Genomic DNA, 24,791 nt, shown 5'->3' with positions numbered 1-24,791 from the left:
GTCGCTCCGACTTCAGAAAAGGTTCCTGTACTACTTCAATCCGACTTCTAGGCAACTTGTACCCATTGATTTCAATGGAAGTTGCCTCAGAAGTCTGATCACTGTCTTAACTGAAGCAACGATACAGGAAGATGACATACATTTCTCAGGCAAACCCCTCCCATCCCTCCCACAGAGCTGATTGTTGTTTGATTGGCCACTGGAAAGCCTCCTGTCCTGGAGGCAACTTGAAGTTGCCTTGTAAGTTGATGATTCATACTCAAGTCGTGTCCAAGTTGCCTCCCAAAGTCTTGCTGGAAGTCGTGTTGCCCCTGTGTGAACCGGCTCTTAAAGGGGTTGTAAAGGAATTTTTTTTTTTCATAAGAAGCATCCTTTACCTGCAGACATTCCTCTTTTCACTTCCTCATTGTTCGTTTTTGCTCAGAAGTTGCTCTATTTCTTCTCTGTTCTGTTCACTTCCTGCTTGTCTGATTTTACTGACCACCGTGATGGGAGGCTTTACTGCGGTGGTCAGTAACGTGCTCGCCCCCCTCTTGGGAACTACATCTGTGCGGCAGGACGCTCTCTACATGTTAGAGACTTCAAGGAGGTGTGAATTACTGGGCGTGCCGCAATTCATACTGGGAAATGTAGTTCTTACATGAACGAGCGATGCAAACCAGGAAGTGAATGAGAGAACAGAAACCAGAATGCCGGAGGTGATATAGATGAAGGAATTTAATAGGTATTTACTCGTTTTTAAACAGAATCATTACACTATTCTGTCTGTCTACCTTGCAGACATTAATTTTAGGCAAATTTTTTTTTCCTTTAGTGACCCTTTAAGTATTAAGGGGTGACTGGGGGAGGTTAGCTGAGAATGCATTAAGGTAAAAAATGTTTTTAGCCTTTACAACCACTATACATTATGTTCATTTCGTAAGCAGTTTTGAATGGTTTTACCATTAAAAAAAATTGCATTTTTCCCAAAAAAGCCTTTCTCTTTTAGATTACATTCACACCTGAGCGGCAGCCGCGTTCGGCGGTAGCGGCGTATTTTGCTGCGAGTGTGAAACTTTCAATTTTTTTATTTTTTTTTCAAAGTCTTCCCATTGCTGTCAATGGGCAAACGCCAATGTCGCCTGAAAAAAAGGGTCCGGGACTTTTTTTCAGGCGACAGGCGTTCGGCGTCTATGAGATGTGAACCATCTCCATAGACAGCAATGGGAATTCTCTCCTCTAGCGGCAGAAGCGTCCGGCGTCGGGCGTTTTGTCGCTCAGGTGTGAATGCAGCCTTAGGTGAGAATATGAAATATAATCTGAACCCGGGTTTAAACCCAGCACAGCTACAAACCCGGTCCAGGAGTGAGGACAGACGAATACCAGCGCTGAGTGTATGTAATCAGTACAGCTGCAGCACATCGCAGGAACAAACTCCCTGTCTTTTTTTCTGTGCTCGGGTTTAGTTTAGGTGGCTGCCTCTTCCCCTCCATATGTCTGCAGACTACAGGGGTTTGTGCACATGTGTAACCTCTGACCCCTGCACTCCATCCAAAATTCCTCTACATCTCATGCCAGTTATTCTAGCAGATGTTCCGCTCCTTGACACCTGGGATACATCACATTTCACCACCGCCTTTCCAAGCAGATAGAAACAAAAGGGGGAGAGGAAACCAGGAATCCTTGTAGCGCCCCGACTGCCAGTGGAATGTTCCGAACGCAAAACATCTGCGATTCCATTTAGAACGAGATCATGACTGCTGGATGAATTAACCGCAGGCAGTGTGTGCAGCTGTGCCGCCACAACAGCACTGAGGCATGATGGGAGTTGGAGTTCCGCTGGCGGATTGAGGTACATGCAGGGGAGGAGGCCTGGACTTTTCGGCTACCTAAAGACTCAGAGAAGCCATGTTGTCTCCTTGTCTTACAGCCAACATAAACAAGAGCGTTATTTCATTCAGAAACTCGTCTGGGAACAAACGCAGTTCCTAGACACCTCAACCTTGAGAACAACAGATCAAGCTTCTTCAGAAAATAAGATACATTCTTATTCTTATTCATCCAAGCCAATGTTATATCCGGTCCAATGCTGTCTACACACATTACAATCTGCCATGTAGAAAGTTTAACAACTTGCCGAGCGAGCCATAGACAAATAATGTCCTGCTTGGCAATTGGAATACTGGGGTTATAGTTGCTGCAACATGCCATAACCCCAGTATTGTTTTTTCAGCCAGCGATTTTCTACAAGATAAAAAGTGGTCTGAGTGGCAAATTCACTTTTTAGAAGTGGCGGAAATGGTGTCCCCCCTCCTGCCGCTTTCTGGTGGTTCCCATGCTTACCTGACCAATCGGTGAGGCTCAGGACCAATCCGGTACCGATGGCTTGCAATAGAGATGAGTCAAGGCAAGATGACCTCCGCACATCTCTATGGCCTTGGAGGACCAGAGTGATGTTATGATGTCACTTCCGATTCCTCCAGGCATGTAAAAATGGCTTTTCTTTCTTTTAAAGCAAAAGATCAAAACATTTTTTTTGATCTTTTGCTTTTAAAAGTAGAGGAGAGATTTGGGGTCCTATGGACCTCATAGCTCTCCATAAGAGGACCTGTCATGCTGTATTGTTATCGCAAGGGTTACATATCTTGAGATGGCAATCAAAGAGATAAAAAAAAATAATTGAATAAAAAAACAATAATGATGAAAAAAATAAATAAAGCGCCTCAGTCCCCCCCATACTTGCGTGCAGTGGTGAGCGCATACGTAGGACGCAACCACATTGGACCATCTCTGTAACCCTAAACTAGTAAAAAGGAAGAAACGGCTGCACTCCAAGATGATAAATAGGAGTCCTTTTTTAATCCATCCAAGTGACACACCACAGAAAAAACGACAATCAAGGCAGACATGTTTCACACAGTATCCTGTGCTTAATAATGCTGGAGTGCAGCCGTTTCTTCCTTTTTGCAGTTTGTATGGCGGGCGAGCTGTGGCTAGCACCCTTGAGTCTTTCAATTCACTTCACTTATTCATTTATCTTACGTTATCTATACCCTAAACTGGTAACTGAAAATTTTTGTAATGTTGCCGATAGAGATTTTTAAAGCGGACCTTCGGTATTTTTTTCATCTTTCTATCTATTTGATCCTCTGCCCTTGTTGTTTTAACTTTGGATAGTAATACATTTATAATACTGTTTCTTGTCTGGTCATTAGCCTAATCTTATGACATCATGCACAGCTCGCTCTCTCTCACTCTGGTGAGTTTGCCAGGAAGGGAGAAGGATGAGTCATAAGAGGGCCAATAAAAGCTACAGAGCTGGAGGGGTGTGTCTGTGTAAATCCAGGAAGTGTACAAAAACCATGCAGCATAAAAAATGTCAACAACTGCCATTTTATTCTCTAAGCCTGCTGAAAAAGTTCTATAATGTGGTTGCATGAAAAGAAAATTGCATAATCTATAGCAGTGGTTCTCAACCTTCTAGTGCCGTGACCCATTGATAACATTTCCCAAGTCGTGGGGACCCCTAACAGTAAAATTATTTTCATAGCGTGGGTTGTCAGCACCCAAGGCAAGACAAGTAATTTGCGCACCTAAACCACAGATATTTAGCGCTCCCTGAGTCCTTTTAATGGCAACTATAATCACAGATAGTGTCACTCACTGTGCCTCCGGCTTCACTGTGTTTCCAACTTCGTGGTGTCTCGTAGCAGTGACACCTATGCTGAAATCAGGTGATAGGGTCTCCTCTAGCCCCTCCCACTTCACATTCCTCACCAGTCAGCTGCGGGTTCCAGGAACAGCCCAGCTGGGTGGCCACAGGCTCCAGGGATAGCAAAAAGGCTGGGAGAGTGATTCAGGCTTCAGGAACAGACCAGGATTTGGTGACCCCTGGCAAATCCTCATTCGACCCCCGAGGGGGTCCCGACCCCCAGATTGAGAACCACTGATCTATAGCTTGCTTAAAGGAAAAGTCCAACCTGAGCTCATTTGGCTGGGCTTCTCCTAAGCGTCACAGGAGTGCAATTTGTTTTGCACTCCTGTGACCCGTTTTCAGCGGAGAGCGGTCTGAAGTCCACTCACTGCTAACTTTACAGGAATCGGACTGATACCCATCTCAGCCCCTCTACAGCTCAGCGCTCCAGTGAGCATGAAGGAGCAGAGAGGAGAGCTGCTGAATGACAGTCTACAGCTCTCTGTTCGAGGAGGTGTGAGAACTGAGCCATCAGCGGTGTTAGATTGCTCGGTTCTCAGTGCAGAGGCGGTGGGTGAAAAACCTTGTGTGATACAGCTTCCCCCCATAGCCCCCCCCCCCCTTTTACTTTCCTGAACACGGTCTTTCCAGCGATGGGGACCAGCACACCAGCTCTAGCCGGTGTCTCGGGTCCCGATTGAATAGATTGTTAGCAGCGCTGCCATTGGCTCCCGCTGCTGTCAATCAAATCTGGGGTGTGGGGCAGAGTCCTGCTGTCTGTGTCAATAGACTTAGCAGCACGACACAGGTGTGTGCCCGCACAAGTGCCCTGAGAGTGGCTCTCCAACGGGGCACTTGAGAAGAGGAGGGGCCAGGAGCTCTGCTGAGGGACCTCAGATGAGGAGGATCGGGGCCACTCTGTGCAAAATCAACTGCACAGAGGAGGAAAGTATGATTTTTTTTTTTTTTTTAACTGAACCTTTAATGCTGCTTTCATGTCCAATCACAAACTTTATCACATGGATTTCTACTCCTTATAATCCTGCTAGTTTCAGACTGGTGGTAACTGTGAGTTTAAATAAAGAGGCAAATGAGATATTTGAGGAGGTAATAAAATAAGAGCCTATTGAGACATCCTCCAAGGTGGCAATGTACGGTTATGCAGGAGACATGCCTTACTGCATTGCGGTGCTGATTATTCTGAGTGGAAATTCAAAGCACTAAGGCAACAAACCTACATTGTGTTACAAAAATAAGGTGTGAGCAGCATTGGCAGCCCATTATTTTCTATAGGCCGCCTTAAAAGAAAACATTAACATTAATGCACATGTATAAACGCATTGGAAAGAAAGAAATGGGCCCCAATACCTTCTTAGTACTTTCTCTGGACGACACCCAGAGAAACTAAAGTGATTGTAAGGCCTCATGCACACTGGACATTTTTGACGTTTTTACAGCAGCTGTTTTTTGGCAGTAAACGTTTTTTCTACAGTCATTAAACTCTCAATCATGTTATCCTATGTGTCCAAGCACACATAGGCCCCTTTCACACGGGCAGACCGTTTTAAACGGTACGCCTGTCAGTTTTTAAGGCAGACCTGAACGGGCGCTCTGTGCTCCTCTATGGAGCCACGGATGTCAGTGGTGATATGCCCGCTGACATCCGATCCGCCAAAGTGTGAAGTAGGAAACCCCTATTTTTCCATCTGTCTGCGTATCGGATCAGATGACGACGGACCCTACACAGTGTGCAGAGACAGACCTGTCATCTGCCTGGTCAGTGGGGATCGACGGAACGATCCCCGCTGAGCAAAGCGGACCACGCACACGGATCCGCCCTGTGTGAAAGAGCCCATAGGCTGATATCAGCAGTTTTGGGGGGCAGTGGTGTTTTTGAGCAGTAAATCCCCCCCCCCCCAAAACTAGTGGGTTCTGAGAGATTTTTTTCAACTGTGAGGCCAGGTTCACACCTAAGCGAATTGAGTGCGGCTTAAACCACATCCAATTCGCAGGGCATTTCAAAATACATTGTTTTTAATGAGGCTGGTACACATATGTGCGATGCATTCGCACTGCGCATTGCCTCCAAACCGTGTGCGGTTTTTATGTCTTGCAGTGCGGCTCAGGTGCAAATTCAGTCCCATTATCTTCTATGTGTACGCATCTAATTCGCAGATGTGTTCAGTTCTCTTCAGGAATTTCTCTCATTCAGCTCAATACACTTCTCCCCCACTCTCCTCTCACCTGGAACTTCTCCCAGGTCTCCAAATTGGCATCTAAAACATTGCTAATCTGCTGAACACTTCTCTTATCTCTCTGCAGAGATAAGAGAGCTGAAATTCGCACCGCACTAGTGTGATTCAGGCCTAAATTTATATCCCCAGGAGAGCCTCTGCTTTCATGCACATTTCTGGATCGAGATGGGGCTCAGGTAAGTATAAGGAAGAGCTGCACCCAGAAGATTTTTAACCTTAATTCATAGAATGCATCAAGGTGAAAAAAAAAAAAAAAAAAACACTTCTTCCCTTAGAACCACTTTACAATGCATAGAATGTGGAGCTGATACAGTGAAGATGTATTGCATATTACATACCTGATAATTTTGACATGGACCTCAGGCTGTCAAACTCAGAAAAATCATCTTTTGCGGTCCCATTTAAATTGCTGAATGGGTCAAAGGATGGACCCCCTGTTAAAAAATAAAAAAATGCTTAAAGTGAAACTAAACAATAACCTTCTCCAAAAATAATCCATACACATTCAAGACTTAATGGCCCTGTAATCTATTTTTCATGAAATCGTTTTTTTTTATGAGTTGCAGGAAAGAAAATCGCTTGATTCCCCCATCAGCACATACAGTCCCTGATGAAAGATCACAGTGATTATTGCTAGCCTCTGGCAGTAATCGCATGTAAAAATCCTGGTTGTACCCAAGTTGGTCGATGGATTGACATGAGTACAATCAGCCTGCCCATAGATGGTTCGAATCTAGGCCGGTCCCTGCTGAACCAGTCGATATTCAAACCATCTATGGCCGACTTAAGACTACCCTGTTCAGGATGACAACGAGAGCAAATAGTTTGATATTTATTTATATTTTAGTCATGACCATTTAAATTCTTGCATGCCCCTAGTTATGACAGTTTCTCTTTAACTAGACAGCTGTTATGTTTTTTTAGTGCATCTGTTGCCACACCCGCATGCTCTCACCTGTGCTAGATTTAGTTGCAGGTCCCCAGGGGTCTGCTGTAGGATTAGCTGCTCCCGTGGCAGGGGAGGAGGCCCAGGGGTCTTGGCTTTTGGGAAGAGACTGCGTTGAAGAAACCTTGCTTGATCCCCAGGGGTCGGAGGTGGCAGATGTCTTCGTACCTGCCGTATAAACAGATGGACCCTGTTAGCTCTGAGTGTTAGTGGCAGGCTGTGACATTTCACATGTAGGTGGGGGCATCCCAAGGAGGGAGCCTGCAGGAAGCACATGCCTTCTCTGCTAAATACATGTTAATTTCATGTACAAATAAAAACAGCAGGGCTTGAATTCCGGATTTTAAACGCTGCTGACATGTGACAAAATGACATTGTTAATCCTTGCTTGCAATATAAGCTACAGTGCCAACAGAAAAAAAATTTGCAACTGGTCGGGTAGCTGCAGTTTACCCACAGTGTGAAGTGGGTATCTGGCAAGATGGGATAGATACATATAGATAAGTGGTTTTCAGTCTGCAACCCTTTCTCTCCAATTGTCCCTTGGACCTCTATTCCTCTCAATGATACTAATGATGGATCATCATTCCTCCCAGTGATACCAACGATGGGACACTATTCCCCCCACTGATACCAAGGATGGGACACTATTCCTCCCACTGATACCAACGATGGGACACTATTCCCCCCACTGATACCAAGGATGGGACACTATTCCTTCCATTGATACCAATGATGGGACACTATTCCTCCCACCGATACCAATGGTGGAACACTATTCCTCCCACTGATACCAATGATGAGGCACTATTCCTCCTTCTGATACCAATGATGAGGCACTATTCCTCCTGATACCAATGATGAGGCACTATTCCTCCCACTGACACCAATGATGAGGCACTATTCCTCCCACTGACACCAATGATGGGACACTATTCCTCCCACTGACCAATGGTGGAGCACTATTTCTCCCACTGATACCAATTTTGGTGCATTATTCCTGTCACTGATATCAATGCTGGAACCCTCTACCTTTCATTGATACCAGCTATGATGCACTATTCCTCCCACTGATACCAATGATGGGGTACGATCCTTCCAATGATGGAGCACTTTTCTTCCCACTGACACCAGTGGTGGTTCACGATTCCTGCCGCTGACAGAAATGATGGGACGCTACTCATTCCACTAGAACCAATAATGGGGCACTATTTCACCTCCCACTGACCACAGCAGCCAGGTAATTTTTTTACTCCAGCCAATTACATAGCTGGGAGCATTGTTTGCTCCCACTGACTCTTTGGCATTTTCTTCTCTTATTGGCCACAGCCCCCCCCTCTAAATTTGAAGGACAGCATACAGACAGGCCTTTGTTTTGAAATTTTGGGGATCCCTGATTTTGAGGGATCAAGTAAGGCGGCCATACACAATTTGAATCTCAGCCAAGATTCAAACTATTAATATGCAGGCTGAATGTACCACATTGATCGATCAATCAACTTTGGTACAACCAGCCTGCTGGATTCATTTCTGATTTTCGCTATAGCCGTTAGCGATAATTACGGTCTTCTTTCCATGCCAGGAGAAGATTGCTGATTCCTCTGTTTGCCCTGTCTGTGTTAATGGGGGGGATCATGGGAATTTCTTTCCTGCAACTTGCGGTTGCAGAAAAATAAATTTGCACTGTGTATGGCTGGTTATGGCTTAAGTAGGTTTCTGTTTACTTAACATTTCACCTGACCTCTCCACCATACTAGATATATGGAAAACAAATGAGATGATCGTCACATAAACTAATACCTTGGGACAGGCCAGGCCGTGGTCACTCCTTATTGGAGGTTTAGAGTTCAGGCAAAGTCTCTAGCTGGTTAGCCTGATACTTTTTTATATTTTAGGCATGAAAAATCCAAATTCTTGCATGCCCGTAGTTATGACAGTTTCTCTTTAAATAGACAGCTGTTTTGTTTTTTTGTACTCTGTGCATCTGTTGCCACTCCCGCATGCTCTCACCTGTGCTAGATTCAGTTGGAGTCCAATGAGCCCCTTCATATGGGATCATGTGATCAGTGCCTGGGTCATGTGACCAACACTAGAGAGTTTTGGAGCAGCATTTTCTCCAGTATTTCTAAACAGGTTTTATTCTCCATATATTTGGTGTGACAGGAGGGGCAAGCTGGATGCCATCCTTACAATAGATATTTTTAACATAGAGAGTGTGTAGTGAAGGAGGTTTGGTTTTCATATTTACACCCAGAGCCAAAACTTTTATTTTTTTTGCCATTTGTGTTACAGATTACAGGGTTACATGATGTGGCTTTTTATATTAGAAATGGAGACAAGAATGTGGTCAGACGGATTCCCATCTTAGGCCATAACGCTTCCTACAAATTTCAACAAGATCTTTTTCTGGCTACCCTGAGACTTTCCACTGAGGAATGTGTCTGAACTGCCAGTAGAGTGACGTCACCCTCCGCCGCCGAACCCAACACTGAGCTACTGTGCAAAGGGGAAGTAAACAGAGCGGCAGGTGACTCCGTTTTACAAGTGGCTGAAAGAAAACGCGGTCTAAGAGGGCCATATCAACAAATGGAAACCCCCCCCCACACACGCACACACACACATTTTCTCTGTAGGCGAGAAATGACAGCAGCAGTTTGGGGGAGAGAACATCTCTTGTTACTAATTGATACCTCACGTGTCACTAAACAAAATCCCTATTCTCCAAATATGATAAATACAAATTCACTTCCTAATGACCCTGAAATTTATTTTTCATTAAAACGGAGTTCCACCCAAAAATTTAACTTCCACTTATCCGGTTCCTCCCCCCCTCCGGTGTCACATTTGGCACCTTTCAGGGGGAAGCAGATACTTGTGTAATATAGGTATTTGCTCCCACTTCTGGCAAAAGATCGCAGCAGTGTCCGTGGCGATCTACACCATGTCCGGCCTCTCCTCTGTCCGCCCCCTGTCCCAGAAGACAGGTCCCAGAAGACAGCAGGGAATAGTCAGAACACGCAGCACGACTCACGCATGCGCAGTAGGGAACCAAGCTGTGAAGAGGCAAGGCTTCACCTTCTGATTCCCCTTCACTGAAGATGCTGGCGCCTCCACCCAGAGCCGAGGGACGGGTCGGCTTCGGGTGAGAACATCGCGGGCGCCCCGGACAGGTAAGTTTCCTTATTTTAAAAGTCATCAGCAACTGCAGTATTTGTAGCTGCTGACTTTTCTGTTTTCTGCGGAACTCCGCTTTAAATAGTTTATTCCTGTTTTTTTTCCTGCCTCCTTGTAACATTCCTCCATGAGCTCCTGAACCACTTCTTTTCCCCTTCACTTCTGTTCAGTATGAAGCTGTGCCGCCCCCTCCCCTGACCATCTATTCTGGCTTGTGAATTCACCTTCAGCCGTTCCTCCGCTTCAGCTGCTCCTCCCCTCCAATCTGCTCCTCCCCTCCTGTATAGCTGCCGGGCATGCTTGCATTTCACTGCTTGGAAACGCGGGCACCCAGCAGCCAACCTATTTTCCTTGATGCCCCAGAGCATACATGCCCACTAGCAGGTCTGTGAATTGCTTCGGAAACATACAGCGATCACTCGACCAGCACTTTAAACTGGTTGTAAAGACCAGAAGTTTTTTTTTTATCCTAATGCAATCTAAGCATTAAAGTGGAGGTTCACCCAAAAAATTTATTTTTAACATTACATTCAGCCAAATTGTCCTAATGACAATCGGCTGTTTTTTTTTTTTTTTTTCCCCGTGCATACCGTATCTTCACCGCCGCTTCCGGGTATGTCTTCTGCGGGACTGGTCGTTCCTATCTAATTGACAGGCTTCCGATTGTCACATACTACGCGTCACGAGTTGCCGAAAGAAGCCGAACGTCGGTGCGCAGGTGCCGTATAGAGCCACACCGACGTTCGGCTTCTTTCGGCAACTCGTGATGCGCTGTATGCGACGGTCGGAAGCCTGTCAATCAGATAGGAACGCCCAGTCCCGCAGAAGACATACCCGGAAGCGGCGGTGAAATAAGGTATGTACGAGGAATAAAAACAGCCGATTGTCATTAGGACAACTAGGCTGAATGTAATGTTAAAAATTGATTTTTGGGTGAACCCCCGCTTTAAGATAAAAAAAACTTCTGTGTGCAGCAGCCCCCCTAATACTTACATGAGCCCCATCTTGGTCCAACGATGTTGCATGAGAGACTCGGCTGTCTGGGACTCTCCACCCTCATTGGCTGAGACAGCAGCGAAGCGCCATTGACCCCTGCCAATCAAAGCCAGTGAGGAGAGAGGGGGCAGGGCCAGGCCGCCGCTCCATGTCTGAATAGCTCTGTGTCACCGCCTGTGCTGGAAGGAAAGAAAATTGCATAATCTATGGGCTGGTTTACATTGACGGAAAGTGTGGTGGGGGGATTGGATCAAGATCTACTATTGCTTACTGCTCAAGGAACCTCTGTAGGAACCCTATGGTCCCACAGAACATAGGCTGACTTAGACCTTCAGACATGTGACCAGTACTGAAGGGCTGGAGCAACATTTTCTCCAGGAAAGTTTATCTATACTCGAAAGACTGTTGACGTAAATTTAATTTAACATTTGCATACAGGGCCACTAATAAGGACTGAAGGTAGATTAGTGCTGCAGAACATTATAGGAGCCACCCATCAAGTGTATATGGCCACTTTAAATCATTTGTGTGCTGAACCAATGTTCACCAGAATGCAAGCTTCTGCAAGCTCCTACTATATATTGACATCCTCAGAATCACTTCACGTGGTTTAAAAGAATTCAAAGAACAAAGTTTACTTACCAAAAGATTGCCAGGGTTCTACGGAGGCAGGAGAGGCAGCTGTTGCCCCCCAAGGGTCAGGTTGGCTGTTTGATGTCGGTACCGATACGGCTGCCCAAGGCTCGGATTTCGGAGGGCCCGGGGCCCCGGGAGGCAGTGCGTCTATTAGGTCCAACAACGATGGTGGCTGCTGGTGCTGCTGCTGCTGCTGCTGCTGCTAATTAAAAAATGAGTAAGTCAATGAACGCTGTAAATCAAAAAATGAAGTTATAGCCACCTATGGGCACAAAGATATTGCTGGCCACTCTGGTAGACTTCAGCCACATTGGGTGACAGAGTCCATATCTATATCCAGCCCACCAATCTGGGTAGGGAGGAAATACAGCAATCAGCTGTGCTGAATATTTCCACACACTTTATAAGGGCCCTTTCACACGGGCGGATCAGTAATGATCCGCTCCGTGTGTCTGCAAAAGCTCAGCGGGGATCCCTTGTAAAATCCCGCTGAGCTGGCAGCTGACAGGGCGGTCCCCGCACACTGTGCTAGGGACCGCCCTGTCTTTCCTCCGCTCTCCCCTATGGGGGATCGGATGAACACGGACCGTATGTCCGTGTTCATCCGATCCGATCCGGCAGACGGAAAAAAAATAGGATTTTCTTCCGTCCGCAAATGCGGATATTTGCGGAGGCGGACGATTACGGGTGTCATCGGATGGTCATCCGCTGACACCCATAGTCACATAGGGACCAATGTATGTCCCGTTTTCATCCGCAAGGAAGCACTCAGGCTAGGCTGACAACAGTGGTTGGGATTTCAGTGCAGCAATGTTATCAGCTTACTACAGGAAGTTAGGAGCTCACTGGATTTCTGGCAGAGTAAGTACAGTATTTTTCTGTATTTTAACTGCTTAAGGACTGCCCCACATACATTGACTGCGGCAGGGCGGCCCTTTAGCGCAAAATCCCTTACCTGTACGTGATTCTTATATTTGGCTTTCGGGCACGCGCCGCCGGAGCTCCGCTCCCGCTATGATTGGAAACCGTAGGAACCAATCAGCGGGAACCTGGCGTCCGTTGGTAGAGAGGCAGAACGGTGGTCTACCTATGTAAACAAGGCAGACTGCTGTTCTGCCTGAAAGGACTATGGATATCTCATAATTCTGCCAAGCAGAAACATGGATCTCTGTTTACCTTTAGTCATAGAATCCCCCCCTACATTAGAAAGCACACATAGGCAACACAGTTAACCCTTTTTTTGCCCCTGATGTTAACCCCTTCCCTGCCAGTGTCATTTATACAGTGTCAGTGCATTTGTTTTGTTTTTTGTTTTTTAGCACTGATCACTGTATTGGTGTCACTGATCCCCAAAAAGTGTCACTTAAAGAGGAGTTCCACCCAAATTTGGAACTTCCTCTTAACCCACTCCTCTCCCCCTTACATGCCACATTTGGCATGTAATTTTTTTGGGGGGGGAGTGGGGGCTTCAGCACGAGTGGGACTTCCTGTCCCACTTCCTCCTTCCTGTAGGCGACTAAGCTTAGTCGCCTTCAGGAAGTGGCTGCTGTTGGCGATCGCCTAGGACACGTCACAGGTCCTAGGCGATCTCCTGGCCAATTACACGGCGCGGCGCCGGGCCGCGCCGCTCGCGCATGCGCAGTGCCGCGCCGCTCGCGCATGCGCAGTGGGTGCCCGGCCGTGAAGCCGAAAGCTGTCACGGCCGGGTGCCCACACTGAAGATGAAGACGCCGGCCGGGGAGGGGGGGAGAGGAGCGGAGCCCCGGCCGGCGCGTCGCTGGAGCGCTGGAGCAGGTAAGTGCCTGTTTATTAAAAGCCAGCAGCTACACTTTTTGTTGCTGCTGACTTTTAATAAACACACAAATGGCTGGAACTCCCCTTTAAGCCTTATAGCGCTTCACATGCGAACTGAATCGCCTCATGATTGGATGATAAAATCAGCAGAGCTTCCCCTAATTTCAGATCTACCCCTTGGATCTACAGCGACTGCACTTCCAAGTGCAATTTCAAGTGCTCCTTGCAAAGTGGATTTGCCTTCAGTAAATAACCCCCACTGTGATGCTTAGAGGAGCCTTACCGATTTCTTTTTTTGCGCTCTTTTGGCAGTGGCTTTCTTACTTTCCTCCAAGGCCATCTGAAGCCGCAAATCATCACCCCGGCGGATTCGCTCCTCCTGTGAAGACATAAAATACAGTCAGTTTTAAAAAAAAAGTGCTTTGTTGATCCCACCATTGTGAGGGGGACCCCTTTCTTTACCTTCATGACCCCAGACATAATAAGCAGAAGGCTTTTGCAAATTATGCATTCTGTTATACTGTAATTGTAACCAAAACTTTTTATTGTTTTCTGTAAAATTGGGAAGCATTGCGGCTTTTGTCTTTTTTTTTTTTGTGTCCTTTAGCCCTGGTTCACATTAATGTGATTCCACATGTCAAATCGCATGCCAAATCGGCGGCTATTGCCCACAATGGAAGAGTCCGAATCGGTGTGACGTAGTTTCTGTACTACGTTTGGTGATTTCAGGCGCGATTTCTCATTTGTTCACTGTGGCTTGTCAATAAAATGTTTTTGTTTTTTTTGAAGAGCAACGACCGGAGTGGGGATCATCTTTTTTCCTCATTACTCTACTCAGCCAGCGACTGTGGATCGAGCAACCGGGAGCTCTGCTATCTATGTGCTGTATGGGTAGTAGCACTGACTTTTCTGTTTATGCGATTTCAATAGACATCTATGCAGGAAGCCCCACACATGTCTCTGAAATCGTGGAATTGACATGCGGGAATGAAAGCGTGCGACTTCAGCTGAACTTGCACGATTTCAATCCCGCATCAATGTGAACCAGGGCTTAAAGCGGGGGTTCACCCTAAAAAAATGTTTTCATCCCATCCAGCATACTAGCGTCAGCTACAGTATGCTTTTTTTTTTTGCGCTGTACTTACCGTTTAATCGTCCAGTTTAGTTTCAGACTCCGGCAGGGAAATAGGCGTTCCTATGAAGAGGGGAACATGATTGACGTCCGGCTATGGCGCGTCACGCATTCCGAAAATAGACGAAATAGGACTCTGATATATACGGTGCCTGCGCAGTCAGCTCCTAGTCTGTGCGCAGGCGCCGTATAGCGCCGTGAAGAGCCGAGTCCTACTCCGGCTATTTTCGGAACGCGTGACGCACCATAGCCGGACGTCAATCATGTTCCCCTCTTCATAGGAATGCCTACTCCCCGCGGTAGTCTGAAACGAAACTGAAGGATTAAACTGTAAGTACAGCAAAAAAAAATAAAGGCATACTGTAGCTGACGCAAGTATGCTGGATGGGATGGTACATAGTTGTTTTTTAGGGTGAACCTCCGCTTTAAGTACAGATTTACCACTTCTATTTATCCTGGTGACCATTAAAGCTAAACTCCAGGCCAACTGATTAATACAGTAAAACCTTGGTTTGAGAGTAACTTGGTTTGAGAGCGTTTTTCAAGACGAGCAAAATGTTTTAATAAATTTTACCTTGATATACAAGCGTTGTCTTGATATAAGAGTAGCGTCATGTCACGACTGAATATAAAAGAGAAGAGAGGAGCGTCGAAGTGTAGCAATATGGTTACATTTAATGAAGGTAAAACATTTAGCAACTTATTGCTACACTTAGAGGCGCCTCTCTTCTCTTTTATACCCTGTAAAATAAAATGCTTTGATATACAAGTGCTTTGGATTACAAGCATGTTTCTGGAACGAATTATGCTCGCAAACCAAGGTTTTACTGTACACAAAATAATGCTTTTTTTTTTCTTTGTCTGAATTTCTCACTTACTGTTCCTCCTCAGTAAGCTGTTCTGACTGACTTTCCACCACTCGGATGATGGTGGAAAGCTTACTGAGGAGAAACAGGAAGTGAGAAATTCAAAGAAACATTTAGAATGGAAATCGAAGGAAAAGGTAAGTGAACCAACAATGCACTAGCTTAAAGCGGGAGTTCACCCATTTTTTTTTTTTTTTTACCCTTAGATTGATGCTCATTTTGACAAGGGGAATCGGCTAGTTGTTTTAAAATCCGAGCAGTACTTACCGTTGTAGAGAGCGATCTTCTCTGCCGCTTCCGGGTATGGTCTTTGGGACTGGGCGTTCCTTCTTGATTGACAGTCTTCAATCAACGTCGCGAGTAGCCGAAAGAAGCCAAACGTCGGTGCGGCTCTATACGGCGCCTGCGCACCGACGTTCGGCTACTTTCGGAAAATCATGTCGCGATAGATGCGACCGTCGGAAGCCTTTCGGAAGACTGTCAATCAAAATAGGAACGCCCAGTCCCGCAGCCCATACCCGGAAGCGGCGGAGAAGATCGCTCTCTAAAAAGGTAAGTACAGCTTTGATTTTAAAAAAACTACCCGATTCCCCTAGACAAAATGAGCATCAATCTAATGTTAAAAATAGCAATTTCCGGGTGAACCTCCACTTTAACGGAACCTATTTAGAAAATTAAAAACGAACCTTTACAACCCCTTTAAGATTTACACAGACTCTGCACACAGCACAGCCTGATAGATGACACCACATTATCTGTTACAGTTATAGACTGCAGAAGGAGTACAGTGTCCTTTCTCCACCCCCAACCTGCTGATCAGACACTGAAGGAGTTACAGGAGACTTATAAGGTCACCTCTACTCTCTCCTATCAGCAAGTTCCTTGTCAGCACATTTGTGTACAGCACTTCTGATTGGCAGTCAAGCATTTCCCTCTTCCAGTCTGAGCTCTACTGTGCAGGGACTGCAAAAGGCCAATACCAAGTTTATTTAAATTACACTACTTGTATTTCAAATATACAATTCAAAATTTAAGAACAAATACATGGCTGTTTTAATGTGTGTCTTTTATAGCTGCCTGGGGTTCAGATGTAAAGTAAAAAGCGTAGATTATGGAATAAATATTCGACCTGGCAGGAATGTCATTTTCCAATGAAACAGTGAATTGAGGTGGAGGTGAGTTTGTAGGGAAACGGACACAAAATGAACAGGTTGCATGTAACTTAACTCCTCCAATACAAACATGACACTTCTGCACTCAGAATTCAGAAGAGCTTCAGAACTCTAAGGCCGGGTTCACACCTATGTGAATTGAATGCGCGTTTCCCCGCATTCAATTCGCATTGCGGGAGAATGTGACTGGCTCTCTATGGAGCCGGTTCACATATCTCCACAGGGGGTCCAGTGCGGTGTACCGGAAAAACACATGCCTTTTTTGGTGCGGTTCAGGTTCGATTTTAGCCCAAAATTCGGGCTGAAATCGGACCTGAACCGGTGAACCAAGACGCACCGGACCCCTACTGTGCACCGCATGTGGCGACAGTGTGAACCTGGCCTCAATCCTTCTAAACCTACTCTAGCTTGCACGCTATTGGCTGCCCTCCTTCTGCTCATTTTCAGTCTGAGTGAATGCAGTCACATCTAACATTGGAAGATCTAGTAGAAATGATCAGTGATCTGCTAATTTCTTAAGACTTAACATTAATGTATAGACTGCAATGGGCGACATCGCCATTCTCTGTTACCTCTATTCGTTGTCAGTGAGTTATTTTTTTACCTGCTCTGCCACCTCTCTGCTCATGGCAAGTGCCAGCTGCAGCTGTAGCTCTTCTTCTCCACTTGTCTGAGGTCGGGCCTGTTCCAGCTCCGAGGAGACCCGGGGAGACGTAGCTACAAGAGACAAACAAGAAATTCAGACAATTTCACTTTAAAGCTAACATTTCATCTTCTTAGACCCCTTTCACACCGGGGCGGTTTGCAGGCGATATTGCGCTAAAAATGGCGCCTGCAAACCGACCTGAAACAGCAGCTGCTGTGTCTCCAGTGTGAAAGCCCCGAGGGCCTTCACACGAGCGGTGCACTAGCAGGACCGCTCCAAAAGTCCTGCTAGCTGCATATTTGGGGCGGTGAAGAAGCGGTGTGTTTACCGCTCCTTCCCATTGAAAGGCAGTGGAAAACCGCGGCTATACCGCCCGCAATGCCCCTCTGCAGAGGCCGCACATTTTGCGGCGGTCGCACATTTCCGTGAGTCCTCCCAGAACCCTGACTTCAGACACAGCTGCTCACAGATTGGGGTAATGGGCCAATCACAGCGGCCCTTTACTATGTGATCAGCTGTGTCCAAGAGGAGGAGGACTGGTAAACGGCAATCCACATAGGGGACATCTTAAAGCGGTGGTTCACCCTTAGAGGGCATTTTTTAGCCTTAGATGGATGCTCGTTTTTACTAGGGGAATCGGCTTCCGACGGTCGCATCCATCGCGTCACGATTTTCCGAAAGAAGCCGAACGTCGGTGCGCAGGCGCAGTATAGAGCCGCACCGACGTTCGGCTTCTTTCGGCTACGAGTGACGCGATGGATGCGACCGTCGGAAGCCTCTCGGAAGACTGTCAATCAAGAAGGAACGCCCGCTCCCGAAGACCCATACCCGGAAGCGACGGAAGAAGATGCAGCTCGAAAACGGGTAAGTACGGATCATATTTTAATACAAATAGCCGATTCCCCTAGACCAAACGAGCAGGAATCTAGGGGAAGAAAAAGAAAAGAAATGGTTGAACTCCCGCTTTAAAGGAGTTGTAAAGGCAGAAGTGTTTTTTTTTTCTTATAACTTAAAGGGGTTGTAAAGGTTCATTTTTTTTCACCTTAATGCATCCTATGTATCACGGGAGCGCGCCCGCAAAAACTAACCCCCATGGAAGAGAGAGCTCCCATGAAGGGGGTTAGTTTTTGCGGAGAGGAGCCAAGACAGCTGTCGAGGGACCCCAGAAGACCAGGATCGAGACGAGACCACAGTGTGAAAAACAAGCTGCACAGTGTAGGTAAGTATAACATGTTTGTTATTTTTTAGTTATTTTTAAACAGGAACCTTTATTGTCCCTTTAATGCATTCTATGAGGTGAAAAAAAACACGGTACTTTAAATTCCACCAAAAGAAAGCTATCTGTCTCAAAATAAAGATAAAAAGTTTATATGGGTACAGCATGACCGCACAATTATCATCAAAATGCGACAGCACTGAAAGCTGAAAATTGTTCTGGGCAGGAAGGGGGTAAAAGTGCCCAGTAGGCAAGTGGTTAAAAAAAAAAAAAAGAATCAAAAGGTGTTAAACCCTTTTTTTCCATTCACAATGCCATTGTGTATTTGTGGTTTGATAATCTTTCAACTTCACTTTGTATTGACATTGGGATGACGAACATTTCGGTGAAATTACAGTATAATTTGATGTTGATCCTGATTTTTTTGAGGATCAAATTGAGCAGTGCAGCAAACGCAGATATATCTGATCACAGATTCAAAATCTACCAAAACAAGATCGCTGTCCGTGCACAGTGCCCGGTCTCCATCATATGGACGCGTTGTGTATGTTTATACATCCACACAGCTGTCTGAAGGCGCTGCGTGCCAAACCATCGAGTGATCCATCCAAGGCCTCAACATGAGAAAATCTCGGAATTGCAGAACGCTGACTCCACAGCACTGACTGTTTTTAGAAAGGACACCAGAGAGCCCCAGAGACAGGAAGCAGGGGCAGGGTTATTGGATGTACGGGGTCACTAGGCCTCATTCCCGGAATTCCTATCACAGAAAACATGCAGAGCTGCAATCTGCTGCAGAGATTAGACAGTAAACTTGCACTGCTGTACTGGGTACCCCATATTGAGTCTTCCCAACACCCCTGAACTGGTACCCAGTACCAATACCCGGGGGGGGGGGGGGGGGGGCTAAAACCAAGTACTGCAATGTGTTTTAACAATGCTTTGCAGCATGTATCCAGACTACACACTAGAGCTGCACACTGTGTGGTGTGAACAAGCCCTAATGCCCCGTACACACGATCAGAATTTCCGTTGGTATAAACTCTGATGGGTTTTTCTGAATTGACCCCAAAGGGTTAATTCAGAGTTTACACCTTCCTTCCTTCGGTGACAACAATCCAGCATGAGGATGACTGGAAAGGGCAGAGAATAACACTCACCTGTTTCCAGGGCATTGCTCCATCACAGGCCGGATGGGTGAGGCGTCACTCCCTGGCTGTCGGAAACGCTGCGGAATCTCCCTTACCAGCCAGGGAACGCCACTTTCACTCACCCAGCGAGGAGGCATCGCCAAGGAAACACTTGTGTATTTCTGTGCACTCTGTAGTTGCTGACAAGTTGTCACCAGTGACAGGATCACAAGTCCTGCTCTACCCAAGACTAAATAGAAAGCGCTGACTGAAGTTGGGTGTTTAATTCATCTCACACACATCAATTTTAATTATAATGTGACGTGAATGGCCTCGTGCACATGGACTTAGCAGCTTCTATGTGCAGCGGCATTAAATCCCTGATGCGTTTTGGTGCCCCGGGGAGCCGCACATGTCATGTACAGCTGGCAATACAAGTTAAAGGCTGAATGTGACCATGCTCAAAACCAGGTACTCGCTCCTACGTCTGCGTCTACATACTTTCCGGCCCTTCCACCACCCCCGCTGTTTTCTGGGGGACACAGAGGTCCCAGAAGCCAGGGATGACAACATTGCGGGATCCTTGAAACGTAGAAGTGTCAAATTAAAATTGACTTTTAATTTTCTCTCCCCCAGACTGGAACTCCTCTTTAACCACTTAAAGACTGCGTACCACAGATATAGGTTGGCTCTATTGTGCAAAACAATGTAACTACATCATTATGTGCAATAGATACTGTAGGCGTGTGCCCGTTGGACAGAGGGGGGGAGCCAATGAGTGGGTCCAGCGGACACGATTTCCGCCGTCCACTTGCAATCGTTCCCCAGAGAGGCAAATCGGCGATCTGCCTATGTAAACAAGGCAGATTGCCATTCTGACAGGGAAGAATATGGAGATCTCGTGTTCCTGCTAAGCAGGAACACAGTTCTCTGTCTTTATCCAGTCAGTCCATCCCCCACACAGTTAGAAAGCACCTCCTAAGGACACACTTAACCCCTTGTTTGCCCTTAGTGTTAACCCCTTCCATGCCAGTGTTGTCAGTACAGTGACAGTGCATATTTTAGCACTGATCATTGTAATAATGTCACTGGTTCCCAATATGGAATCACAGTGTCAGGTGTCTGATTTGTCTGCCGCAATCCTGCAAAAAAAAAACAAAAAACGCTGATTTCCGCCATTGCTAGTAAAATACAAGTGCCATAAAAATATCCCATCGTTTGTAGACGCTGTAACTTTTGCCCAAACCAATCCACGTACGCTTTTGCAATTTTTCTTTTCTACCAAAAAAAAAAAAGAAGAATATATATCGGCCTAAATTGATGAAGAAATTCAATTTTTTATTTTTTATTATTATTGGGTATGTTTTATAGCAGAAAGTAAAACAAAATAATTTCTTCCCTAAATTGTCGCTCTTTTTTTTTTTGTTTATAGCGCAAAAAATAAAAACCACAGAGGTGATCAAATAGCACCAAAAGAAAGCTCTATTTGTAGGGAAAAAATTACATCGATTTTGTGTACAGCGTTGCACGACCGCGCAATTGTCAGATAAAGTAATACAGTGCAGTATCGCAAAAAAAAAAAAAAAATGGCCTGTCATGAAGGAGGGGGTAAAACCTTCTGGGGCTGAAATGCCCTGCATGCCTATTACATTCTTCAGCACAGAAAGCATACTCACCTAGCCAGTGGGTCCAGCATTGAGCTGCTGGGATCCTCCTCTCTGCAGCCACTGCACGTGTCCAGCGCCGCCATATTGTCTGTGACAGCTGCCGGCTCTAACGGGTGCAAGACCCCTCTTTTGCTGAATGGGACTGCACGTCATGCATCCCAGGAGGCACCGCATAATTTGCAGAGGAGAATTTTGGGGGCAGGCCGAGCCTCTAATTGGGGGGGGGGGGCAGGGGGAGAGAACGATATTGCCGCAGCATTCCGTCACATCCCATCCCCCCCCCCCCATTGTGTGCTGGGAACACTCGGCTCCCAGCACACAGCGGGAGCCAATCGGCGGGCGCGACTCGTGCATGCGCCGTTGGGAACCGGGCAGTGAAGCCGCAGCGCTTCACTTCCTGGTTCCCTCAGCGTGGATGGCGGGGGGAGCAGCAGAGAGACGAGCGATCGCTCATCCTCTGCTGCGATCGGCGCTGGACTCCAGGACAGGTAAGTGTCCTAATATTAAAAGTCAGCAGCTGCAGTATTTGTAGCTGCTGGCTTTTATTATTTTTTTCCCAATGCACATCCGCTTTAAGTCAGACTCTCCCTCACTTCCTGTTATAGTGACTTTGATTTACCAGAAAGAAAGGAAAAGAAGATATGCATCAGAGTGAGACAGAAATAAAAACCTGACCTTCCCTCTTTACTAAAAATAATTAAAAAAAAAGGAAGTGTTTTTATTTCTGTCTCTGTTTCACTTCTAGTCTAGTAAAATGAGGTAAGCAGGACAGGAAGGGAGGTAAAATCTTTCTACAACAGGGGTGTCAAACTCATTTTCATTGTGGGCTGCATCAGCATTATGATTGTCCTCAAAAGGGCCGGTTGTAACTGTAATGCCTCGTACACACGATTGGAAAATCCGCCAGCAAAAGTCCGATGTGAGCTTCTGAATGGAAATTCCGACCCTGTGTATGCTCCATCGGACTTTTGCTGTCGAAATTTACGATTGTCTGTAGCAATTCCAACACGCAATTCCAACACCACGGAAACAATTTGACGCATGCTCCGAACTTCATTTTCTCGGCTCGTCGTAGTGTTGTATGTCACCGCGTTCTTGCTGGTCGAAAGTTTTGAGAACTTTTGTGTGACCATGTGTATGTAAGCCAAGCTTGAGCAGAATTCCATCGGAAAAACCATCCAAGGTTTTTCCGTCGGAAAATCTGATTGTGTGTATGGGGCATAAGATTAGATGTCCAGCGCATCCCCTTCCCTTACATTAGATGTCAAGAGCCACCCCACCATCAGAAGTTGAGTCCTCCACTCTCCCTTACATCACAGCGCACCTCCCTTACCTTATGCTGCTGCTGGGAAGAAGATGGATGCATTGCTTGAAACTAGAAAGTATAGGGTCTGGAGGGGTGCGGGGGCCACATGAAATGGCCTGGAGGGCCGTATTCGGCCTGCGGGCCTTGTGTTTGACACCTGTGCTCTACAAAAAACCCCTAGGCAACTATAAAAAGTCGATAGGGGTATTATCCCTTCTCCACTCTGTTCAGGGCTAAGAAAAATATTTTGGCTGGACATATATTTTAAGGCAGCGGAAGGCAACCTTAAAGAGGAAGTAAACCCCGATGGGGTCTATCGTCTGCCACTCGCGATCTATTCATGTAAACAAGGTCATTTTGCAGGCACCCCACAACTGCATGCTTGTGGGTCCAATAGATTAATGCAGGTAGTGAGAAAGCAACACAACGCTGCCTGCTTTAACCCCTTGTTTGCTGTACTGCACACAGTTGCAAGGCACTTGCAGAGTGACCTCATTCATTTGAATGGGTCATGCTTGGCAGGTGCTACACCCACCAATCATGACAAGGCATATAACTCCTGCGGCTGGGACATGTGTACAACCCTGGCCACTGCAGCTAAAGGGATGGAGAACATGCATGTCTCTTTTTAACAACACGGCGCACCAATCACATGGCCCTCACGGAGAACGGGTGTCATATCTAAATGAAGCCTTAAGGCCCCTCTCCTCTGGATGCTTCCTTCTTGGTTTAATAGGTCGGTCATCCCCGGCCTCCTCCACCGTAGCACAAATAAATTCCAAACTCTGCTAATCACTAAAGCAGGATTCCCATTGCACCATCTGTCTCCTGTTCTTCGTGTTTGCTGTGCCAAGCCGGCAGCCAGCGGGGGGCGGGAGAAGTGGGCACATGTCACCGGCGGCAGATTATCGCTGCCTCCACAGGCTCCATTTAAAGCGGAGCCACTGTCTGGATAACAATACCAGTACATTTATGAAAGGTCAGGTTATGTGAACTTTGAAAAGAGAATTACAAATCCGTTTTGTTGTAGGCAGTTCATACCAGCAGGGGCGCATTATGCTCCAGTATAAGACCCCATTCACACCTGAGCGACAAAACGCCCGACGCCGGACGCTTCTGTCGCTCGAGGGGAGAATTCCCATTGCTGTCTATGGAGATGGTTCACATCTCATAGACGCCGAACGCCTGTCGCCTGAAAAAAAAGTCCCGGACCCTTTTTTTTCAGGCGACATAGGCGTTTTCCCATTGACAGCAATGGGAAGACTTTGAGAAAAAAGAAAAAAAAAAAAGTGAAAGTTTTGTACTCCCGGCAAAATACGCCGCTACATGCGAACGCGGCTGTCGCTCAGATGTGAATGCAGCCTTACTTGCATGCACTGATGTGCGTCGTGTAGGGCAGTGTGGTGCCATGTTACAACACATTACACACTGTTTACTTTTTTTTTTTTTACTTGATTGAAGGGTCACAAAATCACATTTCATTCAACACCACTCACCAAGGTGACACACATCACCGCACATGTATGGTGTGAACAGCGCACATAGCAAAGAATGGTTTTCTATGTGCCCTTGCATTGTGCTCAACACACCTGGTGTAAAAAAGCCCTCAAGCTTGGTTCACACTTATTGCACAGGCACAGCAGCCTATTCATGTGAATGGGCTGCTGTGCCTGCGTTTCATGCAGGACAAAGGTTCCTGTACCACTTTTAAAACGCAGTGGCAGGAAAATCGCATGGTGATTTGTGGGTGTGATTTCCCACACCCACAAATGTGCTGCGTTTTTTGATGTGTGGGGGTGCCATTAAGAATGGATGGCAGTTCCGCTCCTTTCTAAAGTGCAGGATGTTTTGGCTGCAGTTGGTTGCAGTTGGTTGCGGGAACAGCAGCGATTCCAGCACCTTCAACCACCCGCAATAGCGTGAACCAGGCGATATTGACGGATTTTGTAGACAGGAAATCACATACCTCCCAACATTTTGAGATGGGAATGAGGGACATCTACTAGCAAATGCATGTAGGCATAAGACACACCCCCTGCCACACCCCCTTAAAGGAGAATTAACCAAAAACAAAAGGGTTAATTAAATCCACAAGGCTTTTTTTTTTACCACTACTATTCCTTTATATTGTCTTTTAACATTTACAAATGCAGCAATTTAGATGAAAGGTTTAGCTCTGGGA

At 46.3% G+C, this 24,791-nt stretch overlaps 1 protein-coding gene and 1 long non-coding RNA gene across 6 annotated transcripts in view; one reads left to right on the top strand and one right to left on the bottom strand.

Moving 5' to 3' along the window:
* The window catches only part of EPN2 (epsin 2), an 81,399-nt gene that overhangs the window by 14,712 nt on the left and 41,896 nt on the right, over positions 1 to 24,791 (bottom strand). For 3 of the 5 annotated variants that reach the window (XM_040356426.1, XM_040356427.1, XM_040356431.1), the window contains exons 3-8: positions 17,249 to 17,361; positions 13,758 to 13,853; positions 13,518 to 13,521; positions 11,687 to 11,884; positions 6,884 to 7,042; positions 6,267 to 6,362 (exon numbers count right to left, since the gene is read on the bottom strand). In XM_040356426.1, coding sequence (XP_040212360.1) covers positions 6,267 to 6,362; positions 6,884 to 7,042; positions 11,687 to 11,884; positions 13,518 to 13,521; positions 13,758 to 13,853; positions 17,249 to 17,361 — 666 coding nt within the window. The remainder of the gene's footprint in view (positions 1 to 6,266; positions 6,363 to 6,883; positions 7,043 to 11,686; positions 11,885 to 13,517; positions 13,522 to 13,757; positions 13,854 to 17,248; positions 17,362 to 24,791) is intronic. The other 2 variants (XM_040356429.1, XM_040356428.1) reach the window with 2 other exon arrangements.
* Positions 1 to 24,791, top strand: part of LOC120943236 — a 104,387-nt gene that overhangs the window by 67,238 nt on the left and 12,358 nt on the right. The gene's annotated exons all lie outside the window — the stretch shown is intronic.

Source organism: Rana temporaria, chromosome 6 (assembly GCF_905171775.1).
Source record: "Rana temporaria chromosome 6, aRanTem1.1, whole genome shotgun sequence".
Classification (NCBI taxonomy): domain Eukaryota; kingdom Metazoa; phylum Chordata; class Amphibia; order Anura; family Ranidae; genus Rana; species Rana temporaria.
This window is presented reverse-complemented; position numbering and strand designations above follow the sequence as displayed.